The sequence below is a fragment of the Corvus kubaryi genome, unplaced genomic scaffold (genome assembly GCF_017639235.1).
Source record: "Corvus kubaryi isolate FWS band 111438036 unplaced genomic scaffold, C.kubaryi_AGA036_p1.0 37397, whole genome shotgun sequence".
Taxonomy (NCBI): Eukaryota; Metazoa; Chordata; class Aves; order Passeriformes; family Corvidae; genus Corvus; species Corvus kubaryi.
The window spans coordinates 13141432-13159052 of record NW_024581136.1 but is presented as its reverse complement, the minus strand read 5'-3'; the positions used below and the strand labels follow the sequence as shown (position 1 = coordinate 13159052).

At 41.5% G+C, this 17621-nt stretch overlaps 1 protein-coding gene across 1 annotated transcript; it reads right to left on the bottom strand.

Annotated features, from left to right (window-relative positions):
• Positions 1-2910: 2910 nt before the first annotated feature.
• On the bottom strand, positions 2911-9627 carry AHSG (alpha 2-HS glycoprotein). Its single transcript, XM_042042347.1, has 7 exons — positions 9350-9627; positions 7917-8027; positions 6679-6763; positions 5675-5838; positions 5277-5390; positions 4403-4483; positions 2911-3551 (listed from the first exon to the last, which is right to left on the bottom strand). The coding sequence occupies exons 1-7, from the start codon at positions 9551-9553 to the stop codon at positions 3273-3275; spliced, it is 1038 nt and encodes a 345-aa protein (XP_041898281.1). The 5' UTR covers positions 9554-9627; the 3' UTR covers positions 2911-3272.
• Between the last annotated feature and the right edge of the window lie 7994 nt (positions 9628-17621).

The window sequence follows — 17621 nt, the reverse complement described above, 5'->3', positions numbered from 1 at the left end:
CTGGTTTTCTACTAAGGGGCAATTCTGCAGCATTTCATCTTGAAGGATACCAGAAATTGCGTTACCATTTCCCTGGCTGTTATTTTTTGTCATGGGACTCTGTGATTGCAGCTTTCTGTTGGTGGACACCAAGTACCTTTAGGTTTGGAAGTTATATTGAATGAGGAAGAAAAAGTGCAAGTAAAGGGCATAATTGTCTCTTCAATACTGCTGTGATGTTTGGGGTAGCTAAAAATTTCTATATTGTCATTTTTTTTATCGACTGTGTAAAGAATCTTAGCCCAGAAGTGTTTAAAGCATCTAGGAGACAGAAGAATGTGTCCCAGGGAATGTCCACAGAAAGCTGGGATTATACATACAGCCAGAAGACCTGCAACAGCACTGCAGCTGAAACTCTTCTCAGAAGAATTTGTTTGGTGGCAGAGGTGCAACACTCCAAAAGCAGGACAGAAGGGGCACATGGCTGCTAGAAAGAGCCCCTCATGTGTCGGGTGAGGGATAATGCACGGACTGTATCCCGGAGGGAAGGGATACGAGGGGTGAATGTTGAGAAACACTGCTGTAGCCATAGTACAGGAACCGCAGAAGCAGCAATGCAGACTCTCTCACATTGTTCCTTGTGCCTGGGGATGCTCCCCCTGCGGCTAAAGGATAATAACTCATTTTCTTTATCCTTACAGTGCGTGGCATTTCTATGGAGATGGGTGGCAGTTAGTACTGGCTGTGTCGGTGCTTCTTATAATAGGGAGTTGTTATATCCCTGACTCTGTTCTTTGTACTCTTCCTCTGCCTGGAAAGGAAAAATTTCTCTGTTGAAGTAGCTGACCTCAAAACATGGACACAGCTGCGAAATCTGAGCATGTCCAACCAAAGCAGCAAAGTACATATGCTTTTGCAAAACACAGTTTGAAAAAGCTGAAAAACATTGTCAGCCAGTGATGCAGACCTGGCAAAGCTCTTCATGCTGCATTTCAAGAGAGGAGGCACTTGTATTTTACGTACCACCATTTCATATCTCTCATTGCCCAAGGAATCGATTGTTAAATACTGAATCTGTTACTAAGGCCCAGGCATATGAAAAGGGAGCTGTACTGGTGGCAGACAAAGTGACTGCTTCAAAGCAATCACTTTGGAAAACAGATCTGTAAGGGGGGACAATGTGTCCTTAAGAGGAGCACTCTTAAGGAACTCTCTTAAGGAGAAAGAAGATGATGTACAGCTACCAAAGTGGAATACAGAGAAAATTTTTTTTCTTCCTGTTTTAGAAAACAAGGGAGTGGTTACACCAGGTGTAGGAGAACATCTGTGAAGTATGAAGCCTGCAGATGTTTCTGCTACATATCTTTGCTTTGCGTGGTTGCAAAAGGCAACAAGAAAATGCAGCATTTCTGGATTTCAGAGATCCCCAGGGGCAGGGATCCCTTCTAGAAACATACTGTTTCTGCCATCAGGAAATTTTCTAAGCTTGGAAAACACCCTCTCTTCTACAATGTAGTTCCTATTTCAGTATATACAAGACAATTTCTATGGCTTAGTTATGGTGATTCCTTGTTTTGAAAAGTCTCACGTATCTGGTGTTACACTGATGCAAAACATAATAGTTGCCATTTCATTGAATCCTGTATTGTGTCTCGTGCAGCGAGATGGGAAGATCACGCATCTTACTGCATTAACACGTTTCTACAGCTTAGTACTAGAACTTTTTGAAGGAATGGCTGCATGCAGGACATACTGGAATCTTTCCTTTACAGAGAAGCAAAAACTCCCTGAGCCACTGACTGGCTGTGGCTGGTGCAATTGCCCACAACACGCTTCCTGCAAAACTCAGCATTTGCTTGAAATGTGAGAGCAGATACCTTCATGGGGAGAGCTTGCCCTCAGTGTGTTGCCATCACATTAGACCATGGTTTATAGAGTCTAGGCTGATTTGCCTTTACTTTACACACCCAGCTGAAGCACTGGTGCAAGTGCCAATGGCTTTTCCCTTCCCCATCAACACAGCAGAGCAGAACCTTTTTGTATTGTGAGCTGTTGCTCTATCACCAAGAGCAAACGTTAGTTGTGTTGCTTACTGAGTACTGGAGGGTTTTAACTAGGAGAACAGGACAGGTTATTTGAAACAGTTCAAAAATTACATGTGTTCTGCAATTTTTTGCTGCCTGCATGATAATTATCTTGTAGCAAGTGCTGTTCCTGGTTAAAGATTCATGACTGTCTTAGAGACTGCTCCCCAGGGCCTGCAGAATTCCAGTCTGGCTGGCAGTAAAGATCCTTCTGGCCCCAGTCTCTTATTAATTCTCTACCTAGAATAGATTCTGCCTCTAACATGTGCCAGAAATTCAGGGAAGATTTGACTGCTAGGACAATGGTAAATTGCCATCACTGTCTGGGCCCTGTTTTATGAGATACATGTCTGTCATATATTTTTTATTCCCTTGAATTGGCATTTCCTCATATGCACACAGACCATGCAGGACTCCATGATTGTACTGCACCTGTGTGTCTGCTGGAAGACAGACAATACACATGTATTTGGCTGCAGGGATTGATACTTTCAGCTGGCCAGCAATGAGTATGTCCTGATTCTCTGTTCTTTTCATAGACATGGATGCTCTTATGCCATGTCCAAAAGTTTTGAGGTACTTCTGGTGGATATCAAAAGTAGGTACATGCTAGAAAATATTACAGGTGGAAGGGAAAAATACATTTTTTCCTGCCACTTCTTTAGTGTTATTGATGTGTGATCAAAAGAGAGGACTGACCTGATTTTCTGCAGTGCTCAGCACCCACACATCCCAGTGAAGCTGATGAGAAGTGCAGGAGCTTAGTGGTTTTGAAATCAAGCCCAGAATATGACTCATAATGCTGTGAAGGAGATACTTGACAACTAAATGAAAATAGATACAGATAGAAGGTAGCAAAGCACTGAACATTTTATTGTGAACTAACCTTTCAGGTGGTGTTTCTATCACAAAGCTACAACTGTTGTATAGCCCTTACAACAGTTTCATTGAAACAATATTTTCTTGTATTTTAACTAGAGAATCCTTGTATGTAAAGTAAACTACTGCTGTATGTTGTAATCATCAATATTTTGGAGCAGGCCTTTGCAAGACCCTGACCACGGCTCTGCTCTCTGGAGGGTAAAACTCATTCGGGCTCAGAGTCAAGTGTTCTCACCTATTTGTACTCGATGTTATGGTCTGTGTGTTGCTGCTGCTGCTGCTGCACTGATCCTTCAGTTTGGCTGCATTGCATGTCTGAAACACAGCCTAGATATCGAAATGGTGAATCTTCCCAGGGCAGGGAGGAGGAGGAGGAGGCACAAAGCCAACTGGGCGGGGTACTTTGTCATGCTGAGCAGCGTCTGCAACTGCTCTCTTTGTTACTGATTTTGCTGAGAGCATGGAACGTAAAATTTCTGAAGAGCTGGATTCAGATGCAACAGGGTTATTGTGGGAAAGCCTAAGATTATGGTTTGTGAAGCCTACAGCACTGGGCACCAGTCCTGCTGATGTATCTTGACCTGGATGAGCATAGGTAACTCCAGGCTGGAAAAGAAAAACAGTTTGTGTTGGTTTTCAGTGATTTGGGGCTTGTGACATACAGGTCGTTGACACCTTACTAGGTACCCTGCTCCTAACTAGCTGTAGGCCTTCAACCCAAGTTCAAATGTTCCTGACCGTCACAGAAGACTGATTTGCATTTGAACGCATGCACAGGAACCAGGAACACATTTTTTATAGCCAGTGAATCATTAGGACCAAATTCTGTGCTATATGAACTTTCAGGGCCACCTGCACAGCTGGCAAAATATTCAAGACCAGCTGTCTCATTTTCTCTTTCACATACCTGTAAGACAGCTAATTACTATTGAGTTACCAAGAGCTGTTGTCCATAGGAAGTATTCAGCCACACCTAGTCCTTCGGAGACCAAATGTAGGCTAAAATACCTGGGGAGTACTCAGGTCAAGTGCATGTTTCCTTCCCCTTGCTACAGCAGTGCAGGACAAGGTCCCTGAATTCAGTCACGTCTAAGGACTAAAAGCCTCCAGCCTCACAATGCTGATTTCTGTTTTCCATTTATCTGCCCCATCCCTCTAGCTGAGCAGAGTTTCGTTCCCTTTGCCCTGCTACGCATGCAAATCTCCCAGATAGTCAGGAGGACAAATTGAGTCAAGCATGGATGGCAGACATGACATAATTCCCAGCACAGAAATCTGTAGGATAATCAGGAGCTACCCTACCTTGGCTTTTAGGATACAAAGTTAAACTCAGGTTATCACAGATAGCTAATGCAGCCTACAGTGAAAGAAGTAAACTCAAGATGATGACTTGTAACAGTACCAGGAGGCTAGGATACCCCTTGCTAGGAAAGCAAGGGACTATATGGAGCTGGTACCTGATGTCCATACAACTGGCAGTCCACCTGAAGGTCTTCTGAGGGACGTTTTACCATCACTGCTGTGCAGAAACCAAAATTCTGGTAAAGCAGAACACAGTCAAGAGAAATAGTTAGAAAATAGAGGGGGATTGCATTACAATTTTTAATTTCAGCACATTTAGAAATGGCTACTTGTTCTCATGTTTTACCTGAGCTGTAAAGTGCTTGCTTTTTAGCCTTCTGGGCTCAAAAGCCAAGCTCTTTAAATGCATAAGCAGCAAATAAATGAAACTCCTGTATTCTTTTAGAGTAAGATCCTTTGTATGTCTGGATATGAGGGAGGGAAAGAATATAGAAGAATCTAGGTAAAAAGCTCCCACCCCCTAAAACTGCTTAGGACTCCGTTTCATCAGAAACAGAAGAATTTTAACATGGTAAAGTATACAGTATAATTCTCAAGAGCCTATATATCAGAACAAAGCATGCTGAGAGCACTGGAATTGTAGGAGGAGGAAACAGTCTGCTTTTTTTTTTTTTTTATGTGACTGTGTACTACCCAGTACAAAGAGCCTGATTGTCTCAGGTGCTCATTTTAAGAAGAGTTAACAATAATATATATTCTGTTGATTAAAAATATTCTGTCTCTGGTCCTCAAGCCTTTTTCAAATATATTCAAATCCATTAGAATTCAGTCCAGATACCTCAGAGAAGAGAAAGGTGTGATACAGCTTTAGGAATGATATATTGAAAAGCATATCATGGTGGTACATATCTCTTGCACTTTGATCCCCACAGGGGTCTATTCCTGCTCCAGTGCAAGCACATCCCAGCATGATGCTGCTTTTCTAGCTCAGAGCTGGGGAGATTGGGGATGATGTGCTGCCATACTCACAGACTGGTCCTCAGGCAGCAGCTGACAAGCCCCCACATTGGCTTTAGCTTCTCCTGCAGAGCAGTTTGTGGCACCCACAGCAAACTCAGAAACAACAGTGTGCACTGGGTGATACTGATAAAACAGGAAAATTGTTTAACTGACTTTGCACTCGGAAACTGCAGAGCTGCTAAGAAAAGATAAAAGGCAAATGTTGTGGCTTCATCTCCCACTGGAGTGAAAGGGAATCCTGTGGCTAAAATGACACATAATAGTTGGGAAATTAAGAGCAAATCAGGAGGGCGAATTGGAGCAAGCAAATTGCATCTGTTTGCAAACATAACTAGGTATCGGTGCACAATTACTGTAGATGAAATATTCTGTTTACATGAAAGGCTAGACACAGTTCTAGAAACTACCTGTATTTTGGCTCTTCCGATCTCAAGGAGTCTGAGGTAAGAATCTGTGGTTTTGCTGTTGTAGTCATTGAGTGCAGCTGACACCGTTCCTAACACCTCTGTGTTGTTCAGAGTTGCCAGCAGTGGACAGTCAGGGCAGACTTTGAGAATGTCTTCACTGGAGTCTGCAGGAGGAACAGATCATGTTTTGATCAGATTGTAAATTTTTTAGAAAGACATTATAGACTTATTCAGTAACACAAAACACTGTTTACCAGTCTGTCCCAAATTACAGTGGCAGGAATTTTTCCAGTGCAGGCTATAGATGGCAGTGTGTCACACAACTTGGCCATTTAAATCTTTCTGCAAGGAAAAGTGCTGTGGACTTCAATAGCAGATTTTGTATCTTCTTACTCCGTTTTTAGTATATTTTCTTTCTGGCAACCTCTCTATGACACCAGTGAAAAGGTGCTTCAGCTCACACAAGGAATGGTAGAAAAATGAAGATATTTTAACTTATTGGAGTTGTGTTTGTGTGTGTTATTTAAGTAATCAGTTTTGACAGTAGTACTGAAGACATCTTGTACAGAGCAAAGAGATCTCACACTGAGCACACAGAATAGACATCTGCTTTCCCATGGCAGTATTGAAAATGCTGGATTTAGTAAAGAAGCTGCATCTGACAATGGGACTCTGGTGACCAACAAGTGCAAGTAAACTCAGACCAACAAGGAATCAAATTCTTAAGGTTAAGCTGCTGAATGAAAAGACTCAAATCTGGGACTTGCTCCCCCGTTAGTCTTACAGTATCTTAATTGTCACAGTAAAGAGGAGCAAAGAGAAAGAGTGGGTTTGTAAAGGAATGAAACCAGAAAGGGGGGCTGGGTTTAGAAAACCCATTATCTGTTGTCCTTTATGCCATATTTATACCCAGCAGTTTAGAATCAGAAAAGCTACTGAATTGTAACCACTGCTATAATAATACTCCAGCCTTTAGATTCAAACCTACAGAACAAAGCCTTTACCTGCATGTGAGTGGCATTTGCTAGCGACTACAGATAATGTCCCATCCACCTTCTGCAGTTTGACATCACAGTCACCCTCAACTGCCTAGAGAGAGACAAAAATCAAAGGGTTACATTGTTCAGATAAATTGAATTTTCTGATAAAGGGCCACTAAATTCAAAAGAACAGATCCTGGATGACCATTCCTGGCAATATCGGTCTGATGGCAAAGGCACTGCTAAGCATGTCCTGGTGTCTGTTATTTTGTAAAAGGCAGATCAGAGCTACAAAATCTGGATCCAAATCTGGATCTCAAAAGTATCAAAAGTACCAGGGTAGCAAGATTATGGACATTTAGTACAGGTTCATCTCTCATATAGAGCAAAGAATATGAATACTTATGTATTAAGACCTTCCACAGAGCTGTTTGATAACATTCTCACTAATCTCAGCTGGTCAGTGGCCATGGTAACAGCAGAGTGTGCTGCCTTGTGTGAGCAACATGATCCAGCAGGGAGGAGATGTCAAAGGCAAAGCTGGAGTCACTGGGAAGAGGGAACAGTTAGAGTTACCTCCCCCCAGATGGAAAATAGAATCTGAGCCCTGATGAATACAGGGGTAGATCATGATTCATATTTAGTGAGCTCTGTGAATTGGGCTCCATTCTAGAAACAGCAGGCTCAGACAACAGTTCCACTGCTTTGGTCAGGGAAAGCGTCTCACAGCTGGATCACACTTGCATAAGAACAAAATATCTGAGGCCAGTAAATTCCAGCTGAGCATTACTTCAAAGGCAGAGCCCTATCTGAAGGGAATAGCTCACCTGAACTCTTAACTAGGAAGAGATGGCTCCGTGGAATTGCACCAGGTAACAACCCATATGTAGCCAAGAGAAGGGTATTTTTGCACAGATTCACAACCTGCCCTGTCTGTGGTTTGCAATGAGGCAGTGACATCTGGGCTGACCAAAGGGACTGCATCTGGAGCTCGAAAGAAGGCCTCATGGCATTCATGGACTGTATGTGGGATGTTATGTTGGCAGAGATCTGTCCTGTTCAGATAACAGGACATGAAAGAAATCCAGGAGTTCAATCTTTCATGGCATGAAGGCAGCGAAGTCAGCAAGGAGCTTACAAGTGATTGGGTGGTTATAGGCTGTTACAGTGATAAAACATTTGCTTGGGAGTCTGCCTGGCCTCTGGCATCAACATATTGAACATGTACCTTTGGACCCAGCTGGTAGTGTTCAGGTACTCACATGTTCTGCAAAGCTCCTCACTGTGCAATTTGCAAGAGGTGTAGGGCTGAGAATATGGCACTTGGTCTCCAGTAAGTCAAGTTCAAGAAATATGATATCATTATTTGGCCCCTGAAAGAAAAAAAGGAACCAGTGGAATTGTCATAATTTCTTCACAAAACATCACCAGATTTCTTCCCTGGGGCTGCGCTGGGGTCTCTGTTGCTGACAGTCATGGGTAGCTCTAGGTATACAGCAGAGTAACTGAAAAGGTCCTTACTATTTAACTTCATAAAAAGCCAGGACTACAGATCTGGAGTAAGTCAAGATAATCACATTGATTTTATTCCAGCTAATAAGGAACAGGCTCATAAATTTTGGAAAGTCCAGCTTGTATGTAGTGAGTCAGTTCTCTTAAGTTAACTTAATTTTATTTTGTTGGGTAGTTTTAAAAAATCAACAGCTTGTTTTTGCTGAAAAAACTTCCTGTTTCTACAACCAGATACCAAACAAGCACTAGTGAACAGTGACATGTCTCGTTTAGTCCTTTGGAATTACACTGAACTGCACCAGTTCCTTTGCATCTGTAACATAAGACCCAGTTCCTTAAGTTCCCCAGGTCCAAGATGGATTCTGATGTTTGAGTCATGAGTGATTCCATTTAAACCCATTAAGTCATTTTAGCATAAAAGCATTAATATGAGCAAAGCAATGCCACCGGTGTTTTTGTGTGGGTAACTCTGGACACACTTCTAATCTCATTTATGTCTGTTGTAGTCTTTTCTAAATTACTTTGTTATGTTCTCTTTCATAACAACTAGAAAACAGCCATGGAGTTTCACTCATGTCATTGTTTGGGACTATTTTCCATGTTGTAAGAGAATCAAAGGTTCAGAATTGGCACATACATTGTATTCATGACCATTTTTATGGCCTTTCTAGATGCCTACAATGATGGCAATAGATCTTAGGGAAAATAAGCCACTGTTTTTTCCATTTAGAACCCTTGGCAGCTCAATGGGACATTAGGTAAAATTAATGCCTGCTACAATTCACTAATAGCATGGAGTTATGATAGGTATGTATTTAGCCAATAAATAATTACCTGCATGTCAAAGATTATCCTCAGTTTTTCTCCAGATTAGCTACTGGGCTCACGAATCAGCACGTGGAATGATCTGCCCTAGCAAACGTGCTGCGTTTATAAACTGAGCCCTTTCTTGCATTGTACAAAAATGTCTGAACATTTCTCTCTCCCCTCTGTTCTGCTCTTTGAGAGATACATTCCAATGACCTGGATTCTCCACTGCTACCAGGTGTCCTTGCCCCATTTAAATCAACAGAGCCATGCTGATTTCCCCATGTGAGGATACAGCCCTTGGAGGCCCTCGCAGTGGTGATTTCCAAGCATCCCCAGGTGAACACAGTGTTCTGCCTGCAAGCTCCTCACTTACCTGGGGTACCACGCGGATATCCTCGATTCTGTTTAAGGCAAACTTGTATCCATGATGACTGTGGCCATTAATATAATTCACAGCAGCTTCAGCCGCTGCTACAGATTCTGGGTCATCACAGCCCAAGGGAGCAGGGGGAGCTGCTGGTACAGCTTTGTGAATTGGAAGCTGAACAAGCAATATTAAAGCTACTAGTGCCTTCATGGCACCTGAGGAAAACTGATCCCTTTCAGAAATAAAGATCTAAGAATACAGTTCAGATGGTAGCTAGGTAGCAAGAACTGGGGCCTCATTTATATAGTACATACCTCAGATTTACATGAGCACACGCCTGATATTTGTCCCAGTTCCAAGAACCATTGCAAACAACAAAAGAGAAAAGTAAATGTTAGGACATCAAGCTGACTGATTAATATTGGCCAAAGTAAATTTTATCAGGTAGGATATTGCGAAGTCTGCTGAAGTGGCTTAAGAAAAAGGCATCAGAAAAAATGTAACAATTTTTAGACACTTCTACCAACCAAATACTGTCCATGTAAGAGCAATATGATCCCTTCTGTTAAATGTGTAGAGATGCTAGTGCTAATTAAGCTTTCTTGTAAACAGGACACATTCTGTTGGGGCCCACATCTCACCAGACACCAGTTTAAATTGTGAGATCAGTAACATGATAATTTAGAAAATGGAATTTTAAGTAGTTCTAAGGATCACATTCAACAGTAAATGTAATTGAATAGCAACTTTTGCTACTGAATTTATTTGGAATAGGAAATGAGGCATAGTTCCTAAATCTTTTGCATCAGCTCTTTCTTTCTCTAAATAATCTGAATATGTCCAATAGTTCTTGGCGTTTTATTTTGCAAAGCAGGCATCTTGTAGGAATGTTTCTGGAATATGTTGTACAGATTTGAGGATTTGGCAGAAGATCCTAAAGAGCACAAAGTGTTTTAAGGAGAATGTAGAGGAAAATTAGCTGCTTAAATGCTTAGGAATGCTGGATCCAATCTTATATTTACATTCACAATGTACATATTTACAAAAGAGTAACTAAAAGATATATTTAAGCAAATATTCTATGCAGCAGAATATAGCATCTACGATATGTCCAGCATTTACAATCTTTAATTTAAGGTGAGATGACTTTGGCTAGATAGATTCTAGCTAGACAGACTGGCCCAACCCATAGAAATGTTTTTCCTGCAGGGGTTTCAGAGTATGTTTCTACCATCCATGTTATGGCAGTGATCAGGCTGCAGAACAGTAAAGGTCCCTTTTGGCTTTAACATATCTGAATCTCTGTTGTCATTTTTAGAGCTGAGGATCTAGCTGCAGGTTTGAGATGAGTAGAAGGACTTCGGCATGGTTAGAAGTCGGGGGTTTTTTACTTTAGATAGTAAGTATTTCTCCTCAGCTTGCACGATATTGTGAGAGAGGCTAAAAGTTTTGGGAGAAGAAGAAGTCTTGAGTCACGCCTCTCTCTTCCAGAATCTGTGAATACAGAAAGCACTGTAAATAGAAATGGTTCACTTGGACAGATTACATGATGAAGAAGGAGAGAGGGAAGAGACTAAAAAGATCGGGTGATTTGCTTCAGTTGTGTGGTGTGAGGTGTGTTTTGGATGCTAGGATTTGCAAATTGAAGAGATTTGTGGGGAAAAGAAAGGCTTTTTCTCTCTCACATTAAAAAATTGGTCTGAGCATGATCTGTTTCTTCTCCATGACTTAAAGCAGGTGTTATTTGGCATTTGTTCTGTTGTGTGGATGATCGTTTGTTTTCCTGACTTTGGCCTGGAACAATTAAAGAATGGAGGTTTGGTGTTCCAAAAACACACTCTAAGTGTTCCTTGTGGGCATCTTTTGAATCACAGCAAATTTATTTAGGAAGATAGTATTTTACTCTTTACTGTTAATGCACAGTTCAATTTCTAACCTATATATCTTTTCATTCCCTTTTTCCTTTTTTTGGTATGAAAACATTGAGGTGAACTTCTACCACGTGCAGATTGAAATTGTTTTTCACCCGAGCAACATATAATTATCCCAGTGAATGATTTAGAGTATTATTTATAAATTTTGTGTGGTCATTACTCAGTTTCTTAGGTTACATCCTTCTACTTCAGAATTGCAAATACTGTAGAATGTATAACATTCCTGCAGTCAATCTCTACATATTCCTAAATGTAATATATAACCCAGTTCAGTCAACTTCAGGTTCCAGTTTCAAAGAACAACTTAAAACCTCAAATAGCAAACAGGATTTATTATCTTCTTTCTTCCCTCTTCATTGTCACTCACATTCCGTATTCCCTTTACCAAGCAGGACAAAAAGGAAATACTTTGAAGCCTACTGTACCTCTCCTTAGTTTCTCTATAGGCTTACTCAAGCCCTTCCCTCTTGGTGACTGTGTGAACTTCCCTTGTGGGCATACAGAGGATCAGAAATGTGCCCACGTGATTATTAATGCTCAGTGCAATGCGGAATGTTTGCAGTTAGCAGGTTTTGGGTGATTTGTGATATGTATGAGGAAATTTGTATTTGGTTTTCATGTTTGGGAAAGGAGTTTAAAAACACAATCAAGTAGTTTGGCTACAGGTAATATGACAAAGGAGCCTTTCACCTTTTGGGTACAGACTGACACGCATCTACCTAATTATTCCCTCCGAAAGTGGGATTGCTGATGTCAGTTCCCTGCAGGCCTGTGGCCCATCACAGCTGTCCCTTTTACAGCACCCTCACTCATGAGGCAACAGTTGCAGAGATAACTTCTCACTGAACTCAGTGCAGATCTATTCTCTCTCTTTCATGCCTGAGACATAGTAACACATTTTGCAGTAGTGGCTGCAAATAGTTCTTAGAAAGCACAAGAAAATGAGCTGAATTCCATGGGCTCCTGCACAGAAGGTGACATCTCAACCCCACTGAGGTGAACAAGACTTTCACAGAATCACAGTATCACAGAATGGCTGACTTTGGAAAGGGCATCTGGGGGTCACCTTGTCCAATCCCACTGCACAAGTAGGGAGGGCCACCTTGAAACAGTTGTCCAGAACCATGTCCAGGTGGCTTTTGATTATCTCCAGGAAAGGAGACTCTACAACCTCTCTGGGCAGCCTGTGCCCATGCTTAGTCACCCTCACAGTAAGGTGTGTTTCCTGATGTTCAGACAGAACCTTCTATTTCAGTTTGTGCTCATTGCCGCTGGCCCTGTCACAGAACACCACTCAAATGAGTCTTGCTCCATCCCCTTTGCACCCTCCCTTCTGGTATTTATATCCATTAAGCCCTTCCAAGCCTTATCTGTGCTAGGTAGTCCCAGCTCTCTCAGCCTTTCCTCACAGGAGATGCTCCAGTACTTTAGTGACCTTTGTGGCCTTTTGCTGCACTGTCTCCAGTATGTCCCTGTTTCTCCTGTGTTGGGCTCAGAACTCAGCACAGAAACCAGGTGTGGCCTCACCAGTGCTGAATACAGGGGAAGGATCACCTCCCTAAAGCTGCTGGCAATACTATGCCCAGTGCAGGTCAGACTACTGTTAACCCTCTGTGCAGCAAGGGAATGTCATTGGCTCAACTTGGTGCCTGCCAGGACCCCCAGGTCCTTTTCTGCCAAGCTGCTTTCCAGCTAGGTGGACCCCAGTATATTTTCCTACATGTCCTCCTCCAGGGGCAGGATTTCAGACTTCTTGCTGAACTTCTCGGGGTTCCTGTCAGGCCAGTTCTGCAGCCTGTCATGGTCCCTCTCAGTGACAGCATGACCCTCTGGCATATCAGTCATTTCTCCCAGTTTTGCTCATCATCCAGATCCTTGATGATGTTAAACAGGACTAAACCCCAGTATTGCCCCCTGTGGTGCACCACTACTGTCTGGCCTCCATCTTGACTTTGTGCCACTGATCAGCGCCTCCAGGCTCAGCTGTTCAACCAGTTTTCAATCCACCTCAATCCACCTTTCACATCAGTGGTGTGAGACTTTGGCCCTGGTGAGTTAGGTTGCCTGAGAGACTTGACAAGGCTTTGCTGTGATGGAAGCAGAACAAGCTGGGCTTACTGCCCTTGTTATATAAAATATAGTATTGATTCTATGCTCGAAAATTGAGGCTCCACTGAATCTCAGTCCTTAATAATTCATATAAACCACAATGGAAAGGTGAGTTGATGGTTTTCTTTTTTGCTTTCTCTCTTTTTTTTTGGTTGGATGCTTGGAACAACTAGTGATGATTGGAAACTTGCCGCCCCTGCTCAACCTCATCTGGAAAAAAAGCAAAGAACCACTTCCCTAGATGTCAAATTGAGACCTTACTGAGCTTAAAATTCAAGTAAATTAACCAAGCAAACAGATAAATATCATCTTTTTAAATCTTCGGATCAAAGTTAAACACTTGTGGGGATTTCTGAGGCTCTCTTTTCAGATTACTAAAATGTCATTTTTTGGTAAAGCAGACAGAACTGGTCCAATTCTCTGCACCACATCAAAAGATGCATTTCTGAGCAGTCAGGCATTGTACAGTACTGCAAAACTTAATCACCTTTTGCTTTACACTTGATTAAGTACATTACTTTTGGATCATCGAGTTCACAAGATATTGGAACATCAGGCCTGTCTTCTATATAGCCATCACCTACTCAGAAACCTGCACGCAAAGCCAAGAAATTGTCTGCAGGGAAAATGTCAGAAAGTTAAAGTCACCAGTCTTGTCAAGGCAGCATATTGCTCCCTTAAATGACAGTATAATCAGCATTTAAAACTAAAGTGTGTGAAAACCCATAGAGGTCTGAGAAAAACCTCAAGACAAATTAGACTAATTGATTTGCATAGTCTTATTGGCCCCTTTCCACTACACAGGCAAATCTTCAGCAGACGTAAATTGGCTCAGAATCACTTCAGTCCAAGTCCCCCAGTGTCCCTATACCAGGAATTTCAGGCTGCAGTAAAACTGTGAAGTCTGAACAGTTTTACCAGCTTGTAATAGTAGAATATTACATGTAAATTAATTTCTTTTTATTAAATATGAGAGTTTTTAGGAGAAGGAAGGCTGACCATGTGCCCTAGTTTGCTGTGCTATTTGCAGTTGAGAAATTTCTTACTGTGAGAAATAAAGTGTGCAGACATGGCATCTAATTTGGGAGCTTCTAGTCCTGGATATCCAGCTAGAGATTCCTTTTCAGTCAGTTTTGCTGATCTCAATCTGTTAATCTCTATTTTCTTTTAGCTGTAGGATGAAAATAACTATTTTCATTTTTAATTTTGTGATCTGAAATAACTCACTGAATTTTGTAAAAATATTTGGTATCACTGGGTAGAAAGATGTATTCAAAACATTACGGGAATCCAAGAGTCAGGAAAACCAGATGCCTGTTAGTAAAACCTTAGATAAAACTATTTCCTGGACTTCTCAGAAATGTAGCAAGATTGAGAGGGTTGAAATTTGGTCTTCCAGATTTAGTATTTATTATTTAAGAGATATTTTTCACTGGTTAGAGTTTCTTTAAAAAACTGTACTGCTGTTATTTTTCTTTTCCTTTGAAAGAGCATAAAAAGTTGTCAAGAATTTTGAAATTTTTACTGAAATGGAAATTTTAATTTTTGACCAGCTCTCCCAGACAAAGCCAACCAAGTCTATTTCTGTTCTGTTCTCTCTTGTTCTATTTTGCTCTTCTATTGTCTATGCCACTGAAATACTTGAGTGCCTTCCAGAAGTACATCAACTGACAAAACTAGCATTTGTTACATGAAAATCTATTCTCCTTCTCTTCCCAGTGGGAAGATTATATAAGATGTTTTGTCTTAGTGAAGTTTTTGATTGATTTAAATTTTCCTCCCCATTTCCGCATTTTCCCTGCTCTGTGTTTTGATGTTGCAATCAGTAACAAGAGCAGTTTTATGAGTTGAGGGTTTTCAAGCCCCTGATTGATTTACCCTGTGTTATGCTAACCTGGTATGGGAGACCCCCCCCTTCCTAAATTTGTTATACTTTTTTACCCTTTTATCGAGGTCAAAGTTATTTATGTTGCCATGCAACTCTAAACAGTGGGATATTTTTGCTTCAGCCCTGCAGGGATGTCATGGTTCTCTCAGTATCATTCCTGTGCAATTTGATGGGTGTGGGAAAGCTGTGTTGGAGATGGATAGGTGGCAACTGTGAAATCAGAGATTAGCAGCTATGGAAGGATTTGGGGAGTTTTGGCTTTATGTTCTTATGCTATAGTTTGTTCTTCCAGCTTATATGGGTGTTCCCCTGATCATTGCTTCATACCAGAACCTAGAACAAACAAAGCAGGATACCTGGGAAGAGACTGCAGGGCTGAACCCCAGGAGCAAACAGTGGATCAGAAGCAGAAACAGGGTATTTCTCACTGAGTAAACAGACGCCCTGCAGTCACACTGACCTCTCCTCATCTCCATGAACAGCGAGGGAATTTCAGCTCCGCTCACTGGGAGGGCCAGTGGCTGTCCTGGCATTACCAGGGTACCCACAGACACATGGCTCCAGTTTAAAAATGCAAACTGAAACATGCCACATTAATTCCTTCTACTTACAGGAACATTTAAAGATGCACAATTTGTCTGGGTGCTGTCATGTTCTGTGACGTTGTTAAGTCTCTTTGATGGGGAACTCCACATGATAACTCCACATGTTATCTTCCCTTGCTGAGTTAAATGTTGAAATTTAGTAGCAAGTGTTAGGGGAAGCCTGCTGTGCTCTCTGGATTCCCACATGCTCAGCTGCAATGACATATTTCTGATGTGAGAAACGAAGTTCACTCTTGGCACTGTAGGTAAGTGCTTTTTCCACTGAGTTTTGTAGAAAAAAACTGCACATTCATTCTTATGCTGTGGCAGTCTGAGAATATGAAATTATTCCCTACTTATGCTGGGCTTTTGAAAACAGTGCATGTGTTTCCATGTGGAGGCTCGTTGGCTTGAGTGACAGGAGGGTCCACACGATTCCAGGCAGGGCTAGGGAATGGCAGGTGGGAGGATGGCAAACTGATATCCTTTCTTACCTTGGAGCACTCCTCCAGGGGCATGACAAACGCAGTCAATATCCCAGTGAGATTTACATAATTCTGACAAGCAAGAGAGTTTTAAAAAAATTAAAGCTATTTATTTTTAGTGAGGCAGATGATCAAGTCTTTTGGTTTATTTTTTACTGCTACATGTCCCTAAATCACCCATTTAATTCAACTCTGCTGCCTTCCAGCCACATGGCTAAAAATCTGGAAGTAAGATCGGAAACATGAGGAGGACATTTTAATTTAATAGTGTGGAGGCGATATATTAATAACACATTTGCAACAGGGAAAGTGGGTATTTCCAAGTTAGTGCAGTTTGAAAGAATTTATATAGACATTCCTGCTTAAGGAGTTGAAATTTTGCATGTTAGACGTAAAGTACAGATGACTTTTATGACAACAAAGTAACTACACTTACAGCTTTCCTTGCTTAATTTACACAGCCTCGGATTCACAGCAGCCAGGGACCCCAGGCTGTCAAGAGCAATAAACAGGAGTCTCTCTGAACAGACACACCAGTGCCCAGGTGACCTCCTCCTTAGCATCTCAGAGAAAAGGAGATGTGAATGGGAGCATCATGGGCTGATTAAAAACAGCATCCAGTGTCACATTTCTATAAAGAGGTGCATGTCAACACTTTTCCCCGATATGTTTGTGAATTTGTTAAGTTTCATTATGCCAGAGGAAAGAGAGCTGTAGCTTTGTTTACATTCAGCCCAGAAATTCTGAACCAAACTGTGATGTTAAATGCTGCCAGTTAGAAATTGTACATGTAAGTGGCTAGCACAGAACACTGCTTTTGTACTCAATGATTTATGAATAGAACAGGCAAAAAGAACTCACAGAACTGCTTTGGTGAGGCTACAAGGTTCTGTATTGGGCATCTCAGCCTTTGTCACTGGCGTATCTCCTCATTAGTCTCAGTGAGTTTCTAGTTTTCCATTAGTTATTTCCATTCTTCTGTCTCTTGAGTGAGATTTTGGGTCTTTTTGAGTCCTCTTGTCTAACACAACTAGTCTGGGTCTACATCGTAATTTTCTTCCTGTCAAATATATCTCAAATTCCTGTTTTATCTGTCACTGTAACTCAGTATGTTCATATTATGATGATCTCCATATGATGACCTCCTCTACCACTGGTCCTACTCCCTAAGCAAGGCTTTATTTCATCATTTCTCCAAGTGGTTCTCCATTCACAAGAACATCGAACTCAATTTTCTGCTCACATCTGCAAGGCCTTTGCCAAGACCAGACTTTCTTG

Bases quoted from the DNA above. Each gene is read 5' to 3' on its own strand.
- AHSG (XM_042042347.1), bottom strand. From the start codon at position 9,553: ATGAAGGCACTAGTAGCTTTAATATTGCTTGTTCAGCTTCCAATTCAC. The intron at 8,028-9,349 runs GTAAGTGAGGAG...TTTTTCTTTCAG, and splicing joins ATATCCGCGTGGTACCCCAG to GGGCCAAATAATGATATCAT. The intron at 4,484-5,276 runs GTGAGTATGGCA...CTGCTTTACCAG, and splicing joins TGCTGCCTGAGGACCAGTCT to AATTTTGGTTTCTGCACAGC.